The 20,548-nt window shown below is 39.2% G+C and overlaps 2 protein-coding genes across 3 annotated transcripts in view; both read right to left on the bottom strand.

Annotated features, from left to right (window-relative positions):
• MAPK9 (mitogen-activated protein kinase 9) overlaps positions 1-120 on the bottom strand; it is a 26,867-nt gene extending 26,747 nt beyond the window's left edge. For both annotated transcript variants that reach the window (XM_009285877.2, XM_009285876.2), the window contains exon 1: positions 26-120. The gene's annotated coding sequence lies outside the window, so the exon portion shown is untranslated. The remainder of the gene's footprint in view (positions 1-25) is intronic.
• A 2,189-nt stretch (positions 121-2,309) lies between these two features.
• On the bottom strand, positions 2,310-13,579 carry GFPT2 (glutamine-fructose-6-phosphate transaminase 2). Its single transcript, XM_019473824.1, has 15 exons — positions 13,527-13,579; positions 12,870-13,004; positions 11,228-11,289; positions 9,524-9,603; positions 9,119-9,236; positions 8,256-8,419; positions 7,592-7,687; positions 7,382-7,479; positions 6,919-7,039; positions 6,439-6,596; positions 6,188-6,302; positions 5,445-5,572; positions 4,412-4,579; positions 3,758-3,919; positions 2,310-3,156 (listed from the first exon to the last, which is right to left on the bottom strand). The coding sequence occupies exons 2-15, from the start codon at positions 12,936-12,938 to the stop codon at positions 3,112-3,114; spliced, it is 1,584 nt and encodes a 527-aa protein (XP_019329369.1). The 5' UTR covers positions 12,939-13,004; positions 13,527-13,579; the 3' UTR covers positions 2,310-3,111.
• Positions 13,580-20,548: the final 6,969 nt, after the last annotated feature.

Raw genomic sequence — 20,548 nt, 5'->3', positions numbered from 1 at the left:
CCCCCCTCACGGCGGCCTCCCTCACCGTCTCCTCCCTCGGTCGGGCTTCGGCGGGACGGGGCGCGGCGCTCGCGGGCCGCGGCCGCCTCCTCCTCCGGCGCGCAGAGCTGCCCCAGCCACAATGGCCTCCCGGTGCTCCACACAGGCCGCGCCAGGCCTGCGCCCGCTGACAGACAGCCTCTCAGCCCAATCGTAGCCCTCTGCCGGCGAAGCTCAACCAATCGAGCCCCGGAGGCGGAACCTACTAGCCGCTATATAAGGGAGGGCGGTGAAGGACTGCAGTGGAGACAGGGACGTTCAGGCCAATCCAGGCGCAGCCCCCGCCCCCTGGCGTGATGTCATCATCATACGTCAACCTGTCACCATATTTATGATGTCACCTCACAGCAGTGCTTCGTCATGGGTTGCCGTGGCACCAATTCTCACTGCTGGGTGGTGCTGACGGTTCCTCACAGCCGCCCTGCTCCAACAAGCGGGGAGAAGTGCTCTGTGAGGTAAACACCTCCCATGGCGCCCTCAAAGCGCCACAGCAAAATGACATCACACAGTGGCAGCCTGTTGCAGCACCACAACACACCATGGTCACCTCACAGCCGTGCTTTGGGATGACAACAGAGTGCCCAGTCCCACAGTGGAGGGTCACACAGCTGCAAGCCCTGATCCGTTGGGCCTGCGATGGCCCTGAGCCCTGTGACACGGGCTTCACATGGCTTTTCCAGGGGGGGTGGTTCAGAAGGGGAGGGATTTACTCCCTGCCCAGGTAGCCCAGCTATTTTTGACCCCACTCAAAAATCGTAAGCCTTCTATACGTTACTATAGCACCTGCCTTGATGGTAGGACTGCTTGTTTTTTAAAACAGGTGCTGACTAAAAATAATCTCAATATATTTGTCCACCTCTCCTAGGACTAACAAGAGCTTTCTTTTCTGTGACTTATATTCTCATAGATGATTTTAGAAAAACACACCTGTAATTTTCTTTAAATAAATAAATTTAATGTATCATACAGACTAGATTGATATCAGTTTCCTTTAATAGCTCCACTTTTTAATATGAAGAGGAAACTAATTCTAGACAGACAGTAAAAGGGGCCTTTGCATCACTTACCAAAACCAACATGTTGAATACCAAGTTACATATTCTTGGCATCTAGGTCAGATTATCGCTGTGCTTTTCGTTACGATTTGGGTGCTTTTATGTGGTTATAAAAAGTACTAGAGCAGTTTCCAGTAAGAAGCTCCTATTACAACAAGCAGTGTAACACTTTCAAGCTATTAACCTACATAAGCATTCAAACATCTCCATTTAGAAGCAAGCCTGCAGAGGAATATCATAAAGAAAACTTTACTAGTCAAGGATTTAGTTAATAAAATGCAGAAATTAAATATTATGATTTCTCACTGTTCCAAAATAACAAATGAGCAGGAACGTTATGTGTTTATCTACCTTATTTCTTTGAGGTTTATAGATGTTTCCTACTGCTAGTTAGTTCACAACTAGCAAAGTGTGCTTTTGCAAATACATATGTTAAAAAAAAAAATAGGGTTTTAGTCCTAGCTTGAAGATATACTTAGTATTCTCTTATGTGCCAGTATAGGGTGTTGGGTTTTTTTATATATATTCCAGTAGCTGTAGTTTAGATACTATTTTAAAATGCAAGTTTATGGCAGTTGTTTAGGGCAGTTTTTTCTTGGCCAAGGAGGTAACTTTATGACCATAAACAACCTATGTAAAAATACAGACACAGCTTCTATTTCCACCTGCAGGAAATTTCTTCCCACATTCATCTACCTCAGCAGAAGGTAAAATACAAAGGCTTAATCAATAGCTGGTGTGAACTACAGTAGGAGCTACAACCAGAGATTACACTGCTGTATCAGTACGTGTCTGGCAAAACACTGATGAACAGTCACCAAATTCAATTCTCCTGTACTCATGTGCTTCAGAAAGATGGTGATACCCAAACCTGACACGTTCTTTTGAAACACAGCTGCTGGATAGGGAAAAGTAAGGTGTGCCTACCTGGGGGACCTGTGTGACAGAAAGAACTAACCCAAGAAACACAGGAAAACTCTGATACCAGGATTTAGGCAAGGCTGGGGGAGAACACTGTCCCTCCTACTTGTATCAGAGTACTGCAGTGGTGTACCTGTGTTCAGACCTGAGATGAGGAGTCATCAAGTTAAAAATAAAAAAAAAAGCAAAACAAACAGTGTACCTGTGTTCAGACCTGAGATGAGGAGTCATCAAGTTAAAAATAAAAAAAAAAGCAAAAAACAAACATAAACCAAGAAAAATTATATAATATTTTAATTGCATTGTAATTTCATTGTACACTCTTCAAACAGAAACATCACTTGAAAGACATCCAGTTCCCTTATTTTGTTGCACTGTACATGTTATGCAAATAAGAGCTGGGGTGGCATACAAAACAAAATGTTGCTCTGGCTTTTCAAATAATTAGTTGAAAGAAGCAGAAATTTAAAACATAGCTGGGAATTTACAGCCACAGAAGAGCTTTGCAAATGACAGGTTAAATACAACGCACAGATGCAAAGGGGTGAAGGGAAGCTGGGGAGGAAGAGGGACAACAAATTTCCAGTTTGAGGCTGAAGTAGGACAAAAACCCTAACAACTGTACACAAGTGTCAACGTGCTCAGTATTTACGTTCTGAGCATTACCAATGCTACAGATAAGCAATGTACTAAAAAAATAACTTAAAAAAAGCTATACAATTGTAGTTATAAATACTATATCTTTAAAACTAGTTAAGTAGTGTAGGCTAAAAAAAAAAAAATGTTCACAGTTACTCTGAAGAGAGCTGTATATATATATTGCACAGTAGAAAAGTTCATTCAGTATACCATGTGTAAACAATTTTTATCTTCTTTGGCAATTTCAGGACTTAGAGGAATATTTGCTGTGAGCAAAAGCACTTGGGTACAAGGCACATCAAAAGCTTTTAAAGCTGCAAGATAAATCCATCTGACACTTTCCAGTTCGCACTGTTATTCTCTTTAGAAAAACATGTACCTATCAATTCAGAACAACACGTTTCTACAAGTATAACTCAGAGGTCTGATGACAAAACCCATCAGCTGTTCTTGGCTGTTACTCTACAGTAACAGATTTGGCCAAATTTCTTGGAAAGTCCACCTAGAATGAAGAGACAGACTTTCAGTATATGACAGAATAATACTGACATTCTGCATTTGACAGTTCATTTAGTGTGCTTTTTTAGACTTCCTAATGAGTTCTGCTTTATTCTAGACACATTAACACACACAAGAGACTATAGATCTGCAGATAATGACTCACTGTTGAATTCATCCTTGCTTCCAAAACCCGCCTAACAAATACATATTTGTTTTGCAGAGGGTACCTTCCCAAAGCAGTCATTATCAAACTGACACACCTAGCCAGCGTCAAACTAAGCTGTACAAAGCACTGAACTATTCTAAGTTAAAGTGCAGTATCACATTTTAAGATTTAGTTTTCTGAAAGAGTCTTATCTGCACTCTTAACTAACCAAACTAAGCAAATTACATTTAACTTTTTTAGAAGGATGCCAATTCAAAAAAATATAAGCTGAAGAATTGGCACTGAAATGCCTCCTCTACTACCACAGTCACTATAAGCTCCACTATTACCATAGTTCTTTGTTAGATATGCCTTATAATGGGGTCTCCCACTTTACACTGGTAGGAGGGAGTTCAAAACTGCACTAACCGGAGTGCTAAATACAGAAAGCACTTACATCGTATCCTCTGAGAACAGCCAGGTGGAATGAAAGCAACTGGAGAGGAATAACACTCAAGACTCCTTGAAGGCAGTCAACTGTATGAGGCAGCTCAATGGTTTTGTAGGCAAATTTTGAGCTTTCTGTGTCTTCTTTAGAACACAGAATGATTGGACGACCCTGAAAATAAGATTTTGCAGTGTTACGTCAAGAGCTGGCTTACAACTGCTTTGAAACATTGGCTCACAGCATGCCTGTAGTATGTTTGAAGGCGCTTAGGTAGCTAACAATGCCAGTCTTGCATAATGACTTTTGTCATTCACTGTTTTGTGAGACTTGAAATGTTTTCACCCTGTAGAGTTTTAACATTATTCTTAACATTATTTCATTTGCTTCAAAACAAACAAACAAAACCCCCCAAACAAACAACCCACATGCAATCAGTTTTCACTACTGGCGTTAACCTTTAACGACAACCTACAATGCAGATATAGCATCTTACTTGTCTCTTAACAATTAGATAAAAACTACCTACAATGCAGATATAGCATCTTACTTGAGTTTTTTTCTAATTATTAAGATACAATACATCCTTTTTCTGAGGCACAGTCAACAGCAATACAGTGTGCACAATCTCCTTCTCTATGACACTGTATTAGTTAAACAGCTTACCTGTCGAGCAGTGACCTGTTGCAGAGCATTCTGGCACTTGGTGAAACAAGGATCCTTCATTATCACCATGATAACAGGCATTTGTTTATCTATTAGGGCTAACGGCCCATGTTTCAGCTCACCAGCCAGGATACCTTCAGAGTGCATATAGGTGATTTCTTTTATTTTCTACAAAAAGCAAATGCCATCAAATTACTAGTAGATCAGATGAGAAAGAAAAGCCACAAGAAGCAAAACACCAACACTGTACATCTGCCACTTAAATACAGACATACGGTATCAAGTTGGTATTTTCAAAGGTCAGTTAACAGTGAAAACAGACAAGCTTGTCTGCTGGGATTTCTAGCAGGCTGCTGGTGGAAGCAGAGCTTGCCCATGCGCATGCATTTGCAGATAAAGAAATGGCGTAATCAACAGGAACTTTAAGCACCGAACACCCAGCACAACCTCGGCTAACGCAGTCTACCTTTAACATTTCAAACTTCTGAGAGATGGATATGCGTCCAGTCCAACAGAAAGTTCGTAACATAGTTTATGCATTTCCTGCATAAGCATCTCATCTGAACATCAGCACATTGTGTTTTCCTGATGTTATTTTCAAATGGGTCAGCATTTTAAATTGTTTGTTTGTTTTTTTAGACTCATTACACACTGCATTTATTATGTGAAAGAAACAAGAAACTGATATTGTATCCAGGTTCACCTTATGTATGGGTTCAATCCAACAGGACTAAATGCTCTCAGTTATAGATAGCAGTTTTACTACAGCAGAATTAAGCTGTAATGAAATATTAGAAATAACTATGTTGAGACTCATTACACACTGCATTTATTATGTGAAAGAAACAAGAAACTGATATTGTATCCAGGTTCACCTTATGTATGGGTTCAATCCAACAGGACTAAATGCTCTCAGTTATAGATAGCAGTTTTACTGCAGCAGAATTAAGCTGTAATGAAATATTAAAAATAAACTATGTTGCAGAAGCCACAAAAGCTCATTTTAAATCCAAAAATATTGAGAGGTTCCTACCAGAGCTCCTTCCAGACAAGTGGCATAATTATATCCACGACCCATAACCAGCAGTGATCTTTGTTTGTACAGTTCAAGAGCCAAATCATGTATCTTCTCATCCAAGGACAAGACTTCTTTAATCATCTCTATTGGGGCACATAAAAAGCACATATAAAAAGCTTTTTTAATTGGAAAAAATAGTTTGCTTGTAGTAGGATGTTCTAATGATCTATTAGAACAAATACGCTTAATATAATTCAACTATTAACTCTGCATCTTTGACCGCAGTTTAATGATAGTTTCTCCAGCCTTATTTATAGTAACAAATGTAAAGCAGCCATTGGTTTAAGCAGTGCTCATACATCCCATTTGTATTTTTAAAGGAAGTTGTGAACATCCATTTTAAAGTCACCTTGAATTAGTTTCCTTTTATCTATCCTGATTTAAAGTGAAAGGCTTTAAAAATTTCAAATCATCAATTCAGGAGATCAAGTAATATTTCCTCATACAAAAACACCTTACTGTAATTAGAAAACCCAACCCATGAAAATTCTGATCTTCCTGCCAAGTTTCTTGGAAGGGCACTTGTAAAATTGACAATGAGTGCAGAAACTAATAGTCCATTTTTCTTATACTGTCTACCTTTCAGGAGGAGGGGGAGAGTGAAACTTAAATAAGAAAGAAACGTCCCCAAGTAGTATTTTATATTGCCCATTAAACAACATCCCCTATCCCTCCTCAAACCCAAAATATCAATATACCTGGCAATGACTTTAGTCCACTAATGATTTCCTGCCTCCTTTTCTGCAAGGAAATTCTGTCTTCAGACATCATTAGGCCAAACATTACAAGAGACACGAATTGGCTGGTATAAGCCTGCAGACAAAACAAAACATTTAGCAGCTAAGTCTGCAGAGAGTCAGTATGATCTCAGTTTGAAGTGCTACAATTAAAATTTTAATTGGATTCCACAATGGTGAAGTATGAAAGTCAAACACTGAACAGCAATTACCTTTGTGCTTGCCACACCTATCTCAGGTCCTGCATTGATATGTACACCACAGTCAGTCTCCCTGGATATTGAGCTTCCGACTGTGTTTGTAATGCCAACTGTTAGAGCACGACGTTCTTTACAATACCTCAAGGCCATAAGCGTATCTGCAGTTTCACCTGGAAAACATTTACATCTTATGACTTCAGGTTGACAGATGATAGTAATGGTTCCTGAAGAGCATAACATTCTACACAAGTGTGTTTAAATAACTGCATCCACACTTACACAATGCAAAATGCAACTGAAAACAATCTTTCAGCACTCACCCATTGTCTATATATTTGAATCAAGTCTGAAAGAAAAACTTTCACTCAAGACAAATCTGGCCCATCAGCCATCATCCTCTCTTGCAACATGCAGAAAGTAATAAATCATTGGCTTTTAAAAATTTTTCTACAGTTTTCACTCAACTGAAGACAAACAGCAAATGCAGCTCACCTGACTGACTTATAAAAAAGCACACATCATCTCTGAATACAGGTGTGTTTCTATCCAGGAAGTCACTAGCAAGTTCCACCATCACCGGTAATTCAGTTAATTCTTCCAATACTTGTCGAGTCTGTATTCAAGGCAGCACACAATATTTGTTAATATTGCCACCCATAAAAGTCTTGACATCTTCAGAGTCAGATATAATCTAAATGGATTATTACAAAAAGTTGTAATTACAGCTCACCAGAGCTTTAAAAACCAAGGCGAAAAAAGTTCATTTCTAGCGTGGTAGGTAGCAGCACTGGAGCATTAATAAAGAATGTGGCACAAAGGAAAACTAAATAAAAGGGCGAGACCCTGCCATGAAAGGAAAAGTTTGAGATGAAGAAGAAAAAGCAGATGAAGAGCTGTTGTCTGAAAACCCAGCAACTAGGAGTTACATATGCACTTCAGCTAAGGCTGAACATACAGCTACTGCGGCATGGTAACTGGTCCCGCAGCCAATAATGATCAGTCTTCGGCATCTTCTGATTTCTTTCAAATGATCCTTCAGCCCCCCCAGCAGAACTGTAAACAAACAAACAAACAAACAAACATTATCAATGGTGTATTTTCTATTCTAGTTAATATGTTCAAAATTTGCAGGCTTAGAGCAGCTTGAACACCTGTTCTGAGTTACCTGTGCTGCTCTCGAAATTCACCCTGCCTCTCATCGTATTGACAACTGATTCCGGTTGTTCAAAAATTTCCTTTTGCATGAATGCACTGAAGTTACCTGTTTAGAAAAACATTACATGGTAATGCTTAGGTACATGGTTCATTATCTGAAGTCTATTACAGTTACAAAGAGAACTTTTAAGATGGCCTGTGGTAGCAAGCTAAGCTAACCAAGTCAACTTAAATTAAACAAAATACAACTAAAATTAAAAAAAAGCTTAGGTGAGAAGAAAGAAGGGACTGGTATTTCTACTAGGTCGGTTTCATTTCCCAACTCTGACAAGGTAACTGAATTCCTTTTAAAAGAAAACTTCTCTATTCCACTTCAGTTCTTAGTTTACAGTCAAAGTTTGCCAACAACTACAACAACATGTTAACATTATTTATATTTTCACTCAATATTGAGATGGAGTATCTAGGACTTTCCCAAGCCTAAAAACGGGTAGGGTCCCATACCGCCTTTCTTCCCTTGGTCTTAAAGCTTGGAATTGCCAGCTCCCAGTACAAATAGCCTAAATATCAGGTCATTTTCACAACAAATTAGCAGTTTTCTGCCTTATCTACTACACAAACAGTCAGTAATCATCCATCTTTGATGATACTCATTTACAGATGTTTCAACCCACCCTTCATGATTTGCTGCAATTCCATCTGCAAGGTTTGGATGGCCCGGGAAGGATCATCACTAGCTGAACGCTCGAGACGGTGAATTGAAAGCTTCCCATCAGTTACTGCTGCAATGTCATCATCTTCTAAGAAAATGACTCTGTTGGTGTGCTCAATGATAGCACTACAGGAAAAACAGAAGCAAGACAAACCTGACGTGTCAGTAAGTTGGTAGCAGCACTCCTCAGAGCAATTAAATATGCCACACCACACTTCCAGCCCCCCTTCTATCTTCCTTTTGGGCCTAACTACAGATAGAGCCATCTTAAAGGAAATGGCTCCATCTGCTGCTCCTCCTGCACTCTCACAGGAACCTGGAGCAGAAGGCTCGGGAACCACAGCATCTCGCTTCAGCAAGTTCCTGCTGATCTGATCTTGCCTCCCAGGGTCTCTGATGGACCCCTAAGGTCAGGATCTTGCTCTGAGAGACAAATGTGTACCTGATGTTCAGGTTCCTGCTAAGTTTGGAACCACACTGCTATTTCCTCCTCTGATAGCTGGATTAAAATGCCAAAACCCAGACTAACCTATAGTCTGCCCAAATACTGGTCTGATAGTGTCTATTTGTATCCAACTTACCTTCCTACATTGGATTTATTTTACATAGAGGTTAGTAATTGGCAGATATTTACAGTTCAAATGCTGATGTCAAGCCTCCACATTTTTCAAGTACCTTAGCCTGCGGGCTTTATGAAGTTACCTGGATTAGAAGCTATCCTATCAGAAAACAATTGTACAGCAGCAAGACAGCATAAGATTTCCAGAACTATCTCACTTCTAAACAAAAACAGTAGTTTGAGAAGCGTTTAAGTACTTTTACTACCTTGCATCTGAAGCAAAAAAAAATTCTACTGCCTTATCCCCAACAGCATGAAGGCAGGTAGAGCTGTCCAGTCTCTTCATTCGTGAATTGCATATGTTCTTCACATTCTCAATGTTGCCTATTAAAGAAATGAGACACTTCAAATGCAAAACCAGATCTGTTCAAGTTAGAGATTACAGACTATACAGGTTCAAGGTATCACAGTTACACAAGTATTTTGGGCAGATGGGACTTTTACATGAACTACGCATTCAGTGGCGTAAAAATAGAATATCCTCAGCTAAGAAGCTATTTGGGGCATCAGCTGTAGTTTTGTAGTACAAAGACCAATTACCCTAATTTCTAATCATAAAGTAACCATAATTTTAGCTCTTAAAAATAATGTAATTTGATTTATCAACTTACACGTTCTATATAAAACAGGAATCTGTTCAGTGGAAAGCTTGTACTTGCTCCTAACCCCAATGAGCAACGGACTCCCTCTCCTACAAAAGGAAAACATACAAGTTCATAAAGAGTAAGGTGCATACAAAGAAGTCAAAGGACATCTGTTAAGTTGGAAGACAATATCCCATCTAGCTTCTTAAATAGGAAGATCCTCCTCAACGCTGATCCTAAAGCCATTACATGGCAGGAGTTAAATAAACTTGGTTTGTTTCTGTAAAATTTGCCAAATATTATATGAGTAAGCGCCATATGCCTTGGTGATTCCTTCCCCATGAACTACACCCAAATAGAAAAAAGTGTATATGAACTAGTTGTTTTCTTTCTAGTAATCACAAAACAGCTTAGCACAGGCACCAATCTGAATACCGTTTTTAAACAAAGCTTACTCTGCTCTAAAGTGAGCCAGCAATAAGCTCCAGCGCTCTTTACTACTGAAATACTGTTCCACCCTTTAGCCTTTTAAAATCAGAAACATGAACTGCACCTCAAACTGCAGAATATTAAGATCATTATTAATTATGAGTCGTGCACCATATTGAAGAGCTTATTAAAAAAAAAAAATCTCACAGGAATAAAAAAAAGAGTAATTCACCCCCCCAATGCCTCAGATTACAAGTTTAGCTTCTCTTAATCCTCTCACTCCTAAAAACCCAAACCTGAACCACATATAGAATAGTTCATTTCAGAAGGTGTTCTCCAGTTAGAGTGATGGTACAGCTGGCTTTTTCACAATTTTAATATAGTCCTATTTTAGGCCACAGAAGCAATGGGCTTTTTGGTTGTAGTATAAAACAGTCTTTATTCCCACTGCTACTTTGCTTGCTACTTTAATATCTTTACATTGCCTGAAAGTTGTTTTCCAAGTCATAAATAAAAGTAGAACTTATACAGAAAAAAAATCATAAATGCTATGACAGCTATGGAACACTATTTGTATAACCGATTAGTATGATGGCTTTTTAGGCAACCTGAACATACTTCTCTCAGTCTTTATTCAATGTCAAGTAAAATTGAACCATATGCTTTTCCTCCCCTTTTTGATATAGGAGAGGTGTTAGCACGCTCTTAACACAACTTTAGAAACAGAGGATACGCTGAGCTTCTTTACTGACACGCTGTAACAGATAAAAGGACAGACTACCGGAATGAGTTTGTCAGTGGTACATTCTTCTGAGTGTGTCATTTGGACAATCTCCAACCGAAAGTGTATTTGCATGAAGCAAGAAAATATCATCTGATTACTTTTCACTACAGTCTTTGCATCCTCAAAAAGGGAGTAGTCACATCTAATTTATTAAATAAAATCAAGTTAAAAATAATTTATTAATTAAAATCAAGTTAAAGATCATAAAGCATCAACACAAGCCTCTGGAAATTCTGTGACCTGCAGTCAGTACAGTTCAAATTGTTATATTTAATAGTCCGTTGAAGAGATGCTCAGCAGAGCTTCACTGCACTTCACAAGGATTCCACTAGTGCAGCTATCTACCTTCTGAGTTTTGGTTAATTAAGCACTTTAAATATCAGTATTCTAAGGGGGTTTTTTGTTTGGTTGTTTTTTTGTTTTTTTTTTTTTTGGGGGGGGGGTGTTTTTAAGAGATGTTAGCATTTTTTTTAACCTAAAAAAAGCATGAATTATGTATAAAATGGACTTCTACTAACCTGGTAGCAACAGCTTCACCTGGGTAATGGATGCTCTTGAAAACCAATGCAAAAGCACCTTCCTGGAAACCATGCAAACAGAAGAGAAAAAAGAATCCTAAACAACTTATCTCAATTAGTTGCATCTCATTAAACTGGGGCCCCTCTTCCTGAGGAGGCTGTGAAGGAAAGCTCTTTACTACTATCAGAAATCCCTTCCTGGAGGGCAGACTGCACCTTTAAAGGAATTGGTCACGGAGCAGAACAAGCTAACATGCACGTAACAGTGCAACAGCTGAAAGATCAGGAAGTGAGCACTTAGCCTCTCTTCATAAATAAAAACAATACCTTCCAATGCAAGGGTTAAGAAAATGAGCTGTTACTTGTAATTAACATGAAGACTGTTAGACATTTATTTTTAGTAAGACTTTTAATAAGAATGTGTATGTAGCTGCATTTTATCATGCATTTTCAGCTAAAGTTTTGGAGTTACTACTTCTAGTTTAAGCAGCAAATTCTCACTAACGTATTTCCAAAAAAAGCCTCCACCAAAAAAAAAAAACCAAAATCCACAACACAAGAACAAAAACAGGAACACACAATCAGCCGCTCTATAGTATTAACGCAGCTTGCAAACTTGAGGAGTATTCCAAAAGCAGGAGGAAAAGCCCCCCCACATCTTGCAAACGGAAGAGAGAGGGTAACATTCACTCCTCTTGCAGGGACTCCAGTCTGAGACTACTCTGCTCTTCTTCTGCGGTCAGGTGAAGTCACCCTTCCCCTCAACTAGGTGGCTGCACCGCTATTCCCTCTTGACCCATACAGGCCTTTACTTCGTGTGTACTCCAGCCCTGCTCTAGGGAAATCCTACAGAGCTGCTTTAGAGAGGAGAAAGGGGAGGTGAAAAAAGTGTAAGAAACTGCAGGAAGGGGAGGGAAAACATCTGCCCAGAGACTCGGGGAGGAAACAAAGCAAGCTTTCTCCAAGTCTGCATGCATCTATCGAAGTTTTTAAGCATTCGCATACTAAGTAACAGTAGATTCCCACTTCACAGTTTGGGAACCATCTATGCCATGAATCAGTACAGCTTGTTAGATCTATTTCCAAATATGGGAGCCAAGGCATACTATTGGACAAACTTGAATCACAGCAGTGTTTTAACATGATCAGAATAGCCTTTAAGAACACACTGCCCTTTATGAAATATTTCAACCCCCAGAGGCCCCTACAATTTCTTTTAATTAAGCTGCTTCGTTAAAAAAAAACTGTGATAACCTCTTGCTTTAAAAAAAAAAAAAAAAATCTGTTAACCTCTTTCTTTAAAAAAAAAAAAAACTGTGATAACCTCTTGCTTTAAAAAAAAAAAAAAACTGTGATAACCTCTTGCTTTAAAAAAAAACAACAACAAAAAAACCCCCCACAAAACAAAACCAAAACCCACTGCTAATGCAATTTAAAAATTTACCATTGAAAAGCCTTTGAAGTTTCCAAAATTTTAATCTAATTTCTTGGTCTATTAAGCATTGTTTAGAGGTCAAAAAGCATTATTTGCAGCACCTTCTAAGGACTCCTGCAGAGGATCTAAATGCATAAATGCAGAATACTAAGGAACCCCACAAATAGCTTATACTGTAGTACAGGAACAAAGGAACTTCACACTTACCAACTGTTGAATAACTCTTTCCACCAAGGCTGAAAAACTGGTGTCCTCACTCTCTCTGTTGTCATACATGTATTTGATCAATTTGGGGATCGTTTCTGTATCCGTTTCAGATTCGAATTCATAGCCTTTGCTCTCCTGAAGTATCATATAGAAGAGTAAAAAGCGTTTTCATTCTCAGGCAAGAAACACTGAAGAGCCTTTCAGCTGTCTCCCACCAGAAACTGCACAGTAAGACAGACTGCTTAGAGCACCACACTGGACTAGTGGATATATATCCCTATAGACAAAATATAAAGATTTATCCCATCATAGCTTACTCTTTCAGAAATACTGTAATAAGACATGTAGTAAGACTTGCTTAGCATCTGTCAAGCAACGAGACAGGAGGGAGCCCACTCCACACACCATCTCAAACAATTTGAGCGCAAATTGCTACTCTACTCATTAAGTACCTTGCATTTAGGATCACAAGAACATACTGCACTTCACCAGCTCCCGCATATCTTTATTAGGCAGACTCCTTCACGCTACTCTTTTATAGTGTTTCTTTTATATCAAGAAACTTGAATACAGATTCCAACAAAATCACAAAAGACCTGATAGTAGTTGCTGGGGCATTTACTTTCTAGTTTTAGAATCAAGTTGCCACAGACTCACCAGAAATTTTCTCAGGTCCTTATAATTTGTGATGATTCCATTATGGATAACAACGAATTCTAAAAGGAAAAATATATATATACACCCATCAGTAATGGAAAATTAAGATATTTAACTCAGAACACAAAATTAGAGGGGAAAAAAAGCTCAGAAGTACACTAGAAACTACCTGCTATAGCTTTCAAACCTACAGTTTATCATAACATGGACAACAGAAAGCAGAAGCTTACAAATTCTGAAGGCATACAAAGGTTGTTCAAATCATCAAGCCAGTTTTAAACTACACCCAGTAGAATAGCACCAAGCCATCTCAAGTGAAAAACGATAGGAAACCTCCCTTTTCCAGCCCAGACAATATTGATGCACTTACATTTTCAGAGCCTTACCTTTTAAAACAAGAATGTTGTCCTTCGACTAACTTGCATCGATTTTCAGAAAACAGATCTCATAAGTCTTTTACAGTGTTACTTTAGCCTCAGAAGAGGCTATTTTACTGTAAAAGCATCTAACCTAGATAGAATAGCAACAGCTTAACCCTAGTATACAAAATAGATACCGTAACACTAGTAAGAAGAAAGTACACATGTACTATGTCGGTTCAACCATTTCAGATTCATACAGTTCCAGAGTGCTGCAAAGATTACATACCATTCCTTTTATCTGATCTCTGAGGGTGACTGTTTATTGCACTTGGTACTCCATGGGTCGCCCAGCGAGTATGAGCAATTCCAAAATGTGTTTCAAAATCTGCTTTTGAATCCAGGTCATCTTGTTCTATACACAAGAAATTCAGTTTACTGAATATTTAAAGTTGAGTCTCTCTCTCACACACAACTAGTAAAACACTAAGAATTCCTACAGGCAAAAATCCAACAGTTATGTTCTGGCTTTCTTTTAAACCATTTGCTTTCCTGACATTATGCTTCAGATAGTTCAAGGTACTGCGATTAAAACTTTGTTTGCCAAGACTCGAGCATTTTCAGCCAATACTAACAGCTACGCTAACAGACCACATTACTACAAATTAAAATGTAAACGTATTAAAACACAACTTCAGTTCTTCACAGATGGAAGCACTGCATAAAGCAGATTGTGATGACAGCCAGATGCTTAAATGCTCGTAAATTCTGTCAGAGTCCATGTTCCGACATTTCAGCTACCAAGCACAGAAATCATCCGAGTAAAGCACTGAGGGAGCCCTGGCCTTGAACAAAGAAGCAACCAAAAGAGGGGAGAGTAGACTGATAGTTTCACAGCACTATACCTAAAGATCAACTTGCTTTTCAAGTGCAGATTTGGGGGGCACAAACAGTTTAACTGCCATTGCATTACACAATGCAGTTATTTCTGGTACAAAATCATAACTGTAATTTCACGATCTGACTTTCTGCTGAGATGCAGATATTATCTGACTGGGAGGCCAAAGTAAAGGGGTAATTTTTAAGACACCTACTGTACAACTCTTCTTCCAGGGCCTTTACTTTTCCTCTTTTCTTAACTAGTTTGATGAACCTTTCTTTATCTTCATTATTATTTCCATCAATTGCCACTCCTACAGTACAGGACACAGTCACAAGTGTTATTTAAAGCATGAAATACACTGGATGAAAAAAAGGCTGAGAAAACACAGACAAGCACACACTAGCAAAACAATTATTTTAAAATTATCCTGCAATGGGATATACTTGAAGTCTGTTGTTAGACCTGTATATGTTCAAATCAAACTAGATGAAGTCTATATCCACTGCACAGGTGAAAATATACATGAGTCATCTCAACTTTTGCTTGAGGACAGACTGATATATTCTGCCCAATGAAATTAGCCAACTCAAATTTAAAGACAAGTTTAATCTTCTTCATCCTTTCACTGGGACTCACACGCACAAAAAAGGCTGAGGCACAAACTACATGACCCTGTATGGAGGTCTTCTTCCTCACACCCTGTTTGCTTTGCTTATGTTTACTAAACCTCAACCACCATCTGATTACAGAGCTAAACACCCAATTTAAAGTCCTGAGAAAAGCTGAAGAAGAAAATCCAATAATCAAGGTAATTAGTTCTGATCTTTCAATCTGCAGGACAAGAAAAGAGAAATCCAACACACAGAAGTTGAAAGCACCCAAAAAGTCACATAGGTAGCTACTGGTTGCTAAAATTAATTTGTTGAGTTAGTTTACATACCTGCAGAGTCATATCCTCTGTATTCCAGTCTCTGTAATCCTTTTATCAGGGTTTCAAATATTTCCTTCCGAGTCCGAGGCACTCTGTAGTTTAGATAAGCAAAAATTCCTGTTTAAAGAGAAAAGGGGAAGGGGGAAAAAAAAAAAGCAGCAAAGATTTTTTTAGAGTTTGTATCCATTCAGACTCAATTTAAAAACCCTTTAAAACTAGCATCACAGAGAGGTCCTAGGGACACCCCCACCTCCCATTTAGTACAATTCTTCCTACTGGGTTTTTAAATGGAAAGAGTTCAAACACAATAAAGGAATCGGGACCCTCATTTTCACCACGCAAACACATAGACCTTCCTGGCCAGTTTCTCTCTCCTCATGTTACCCACCAACAGTTAAACAGTTGAGAGCGCTTAAAAAGAGTTCTACTTTTCATGAAAACCACAGCTGAAAATGGGAACATTGTGATCTATTTCATATCCAGATCTAAAACTAGACATTCAAAGAAGGAATATATTCACCAGTACTAACACAAGGAGACTTTTGTAATCAAAGTCATGGCCTTAAATACCCATGGGTAGGTACTAAGCACAACATCTATTTCTGAAAGGCTCCAGCTTAATCCTATATACAACAGTCACTTCAGCAGGAGGAGACCAGTGAAGAAAACATAAAGAAAGGGCATAAGTCAAAAGGATAGGACAACAAAAGAAAGAAACAGAAGATACAAAAACAGGGTCAGCCAAAAAACAAGCATTCACCCTTTGCGCTGCCTCAACACGATGCTGCCTGCCAAACCCAACTCAACAGAGACATAAGATCCGTTTGCTTGCCCCGTGTTACTCAGGTCAACTCTTACAGAAGCATCATAGGAAAGACGTGAACTCACTCTTTGCCTACTCGGCAAACAGAGCCCGGAAGAGTCTGCAGGTCTGATCCCTCTTCTCTTGAATAGAAGAGTCATCAACCAAGAAGTGGCTTTTTTAGTTTTGGGGTTGGTTCTCCCCCTCTGCGCAGATTTTTTTTTTGGAAGGCAACAGTACAAAAGCATTTTTTCATTACAAGGAATTTGGGGGATGTTGTTTTATCTTTAGAAAAGGTGTAATAAAAAGGTCACCTGCAAAGGAAAAGACAACCATTCCTTTTCTCTGCCTACTGCTCTTCCTGGGACATCTGCATTTATAAGGACAGATTAGGCCCTTTTATTAACTCTTGTAAATCTGTACCCCAATGAAACAGAAACGTCTAATTTCACTGTTTCAACAGTTTCTCCAAGCAACAAGTCAGGACTGGAGACTACAGTTAGCAAACCCCAGACTTCAAGAGCACAACAGATAAGCAGTTCAGACAAGCAAGTGTTTTAAATAGAGAAAGCCTTTGTCTGAAATTTAACACCCTCTTCCCCTTCAATTAAGGCTTTGAACTGTAAATGGCTGTTGTGAAGAAGCTGTTATCATGATACACCAATAAATCTCCCTTATAAATATTGTTGTGAATTCGGTAACTCCACTGGTTTTAAGCCATTAATACTGTTGATTTGACAGTGAGACTAAGAGACTATTACATTGGTCTCTGAATTTATCTTGGAAGGATTAAAGGGTGGAAAATGCTTTTCTGCTACAGAAGTGAGATTTATGAGGAGCCCAGCCGAATTATTTCTAGAGTGTCCAATGTTAATGGAGATACTAAGACAATAGTTGCATTTAAAGAGGTATTTGGGAATTTGAACAGCTAAATACTGTTTTTCATGGACACTTTGAAAAATAATGCCTCCAGTTATGTAGTCACCTTAGACTGAGAGCTTGTTGATCATTTTTCCAGACAGATATTTACCGTTCCCTAGCACTAACCACGAACCTCAAGAGCAGCATTCTTCAATTTCTTCAATACAAATTTCTCAACATCATTCCAAAACATTGCTACACACCTCATTTCAGATCCAGCTCTACTTTCTAGGCCAGATTTCACAATGTATTTAAGACGCATCAGCCTTGTATGTTCCATGTGGCATCTCTGGCTCCAGGAAAAAACCTTCCTTCGGGACCGTCCTTACAAAGCTATCAGTGTGCTGCAATTGTTAAAAGATCCTTGTTTCCAGGGAACTGTAGCTGTGCTTCCACACACGTGAATTAGAAGACGCAGAAGTCACCAGGGCCATTTACAAGGAAAGCAATAGCTGCAGCCTGACTTCTCAAGGAATATATTAAACTCTTTCAGTTAAAGGAAATAAATCTTACTCTCAGCACTGTTTCTCTAGTACTTTTCTGTTTCATGATTTACCCACTTGCATATTTTCTTCCCTACTCAGTCATCATTTTGGCTAGATTTAAAGCACATTGCTCAACTCATGTAGAAACAACTTTTGATAAAAACTTCTTGTAGCTTAATTCCTTCTGGAAGCAAACCAATATGACTGAATCTTAGTTGAATCATACTCGTGATAAGAGAGTTCTGTGATGCTCACAAGTTACTTTATAATGGCCTCCCCAAGCTATTAGATGCAGTTTCCAGAGCTTGCATCTCTCCTCCCCAATGAATACTCAAGTATTCTCTAAGCCAATGCAACACTGAAGTGATATGTATCAAGTAAGGTAATGTTTATTTGTCAGCACAACATAAGCAATGAAATACTTTCCTAAGTCATACATACAAACGTAGAATCCAATGAAAGCATTTAAGAAGTGTTTTACTTGGGCATTGCTCTCTTGACCCGAATGCTAGATCTAGTTTATAACTTTCCATAATTACAGAGTTTGCATAGAAGCATGAACTAGGTTAATCATGTATGGCTTAACTTTAGAATCAGATACTCAAAACAGAAACAGAAGGTTGTTAAAACATTACTAAAACTAGCTTTAATCAGGTGCAGACACTGAAAGCAAGGCATATCAAGACTTCAGAGTTTCCCCTTTCCCTTTCAGAATTGCAAGCAGAGCATCAAGAAGAGGAAAAGTTCATTGAGTATTTTTTGTGGGGAAAATCGACAAGAACTCTTGCAATTGCAAGCCTTCACCAAAATCAAGAAGGGGGCAGCCTATACTTGAAGTTTGAACAAAATTAATGATTTTTTCAAAAATAAAAGATGCCTCTGCTGAGGCAAGCACATTGTTGATGCCAGAAACTTAGCTCTGAGAAAGTCCCAGTCTCAACTTCATATCTTGATGAAACTAATTTTGATTTAAGATAGGTAGATCATCAGTTTCAGAGCATCTTACCTGGTTTTTAAACCCTGCATGCTTTTGCTATACTGTGTTCTTACATGTCAGTGTGATAACATCTCAAGTTTGTTTCCTAAAGAGAATGTTTATGGCAGTATTTATTGACCTATGTATTTTCAAAACAGAAAACAATGGGTTTGAATCCTCATGTGCTACTTGAAGTCAGAGAAAACACAACAGGACATATTTTCAACACTTAAACCTGGAAAGATATGTTGTTAAAAACCAAAAAATGTAATTTAGAAACTGTTGGTTGACACCTCAAGAACTCCTGCGCTTCCTACAGCAGCTCTGCATAGCAAGGAGGATATGGGACATCTTTCATGATAAGAAATGTCACATAAAAGGTTTCTAAATGTTGATGGGAAATAAACTAGCACTACTCTCACTGCACTTCATGAACTGCTGCTCTCTTTGTCATTTTCATACTGAGTCAGTTACTCCACCCCAAGCTAGATGTTTTTCCAAACTCATTTAACACTGTTAACACCCCATTTCCCAATCAATATACAGCCCAGATGTGCTAAGTTTTTGATATTACCATTACATGTCTCACTGCTTAGTGCTTGCCACCAACACCTTTGGTTTGCTTAGGCACTGAGCCAAGTCTCTCACCTGAAGGGGTTTTGTTTAGAAGACACCGCATTTGTTCGTTGATAGCAACCCAAGAGTCACGTAGAAGCTCAAACAGTATCACCTCGTGTTTCCATTCAAGTGAAAGACGTTCGCTAGACTGCTTGCTCTTTCTGAGGTTACAATTAAAGAGGATGTGGAGGCAGGGAAAAGATATCTAGCTCAGAAAATACATTTTTGGGAGCTGTAGCCGCTCACTTTCAGTCTGCATCTCACAAAAGAGGTTTTGCTCATGATGGCTAAGAAGTATAAGCACAAATTTTTCTGCTTTCAACAAAAGTATCCTTCCAGACCTGAGAGGAGGTTTCAGTGAAGGAATAGGTAAAGTTTCGCTAAAATTTCCTCTGTAACTAAAATACATTGCATTAGCAGCTTCTGAACCCGCACTTTGATTTTAATCTGATCCAAAGCATATCTAAGCAATTGTATACATGATGTAGGTATTATCTTCACCATCTCATCTTTATCAGATAAAGGAAGGTGAAAAAACTCACATCAGCTAAGAATTAGCTCCTTCACAGCCTTTGTTTGAAAACCACAAGGGTTCTTCCTATCGCCGCAGTTGGGAAGTGAGTCACAACTAATCCCGAATCCTGGATTAGGAAAGACAGAGCCAAGCGCATCAAGAAGCCTATGCATCAGCCAAAGCAGTGATGCACAGAGGCATCTGGACCAGGAGGAGCAAAGGTTAACAGCGCAGCCAAGATACCCCCAGAGCAGCCAGGCGGTGGAAACGGGACGTTTTCCCATCACAAGACCTAGGGACAAGCCGCCGGACACGGAGGACACCGAGAGACGAGGCTGTGGGGAACAGAAATGCCATCTCCTTTCCTTGGAAGGAGGGGGAGGTCGGAGGAGCTTTACCTTTACCTGCCATCACCGCAAGAGCCGGTCATTCCCCCTTCCCACCCCACAAAATGGATGCAGCGGAGCCAGTCCCGAACGAACCCGCTGCGGGGGGCAGCGACGGCGGGTGTCCGCAGCCCCGGGACCCGCTGT

The sequence above is a fragment of the Aptenodytes forsteri genome, unplaced genomic scaffold (genome assembly GCF_000699145.1).
Source record: "Aptenodytes forsteri isolate BGI_AS27 unplaced genomic scaffold, ASM69914v1 Scaffold54, whole genome shotgun sequence".
Taxonomy (NCBI): domain Eukaryota; kingdom Metazoa; phylum Chordata; class Aves; order Sphenisciformes; family Spheniscidae; genus Aptenodytes; species Aptenodytes forsteri.
Note: the sequence above shows the minus strand (reverse complement) of the source record. Positions and strands in the feature narration are given on the sequence as shown.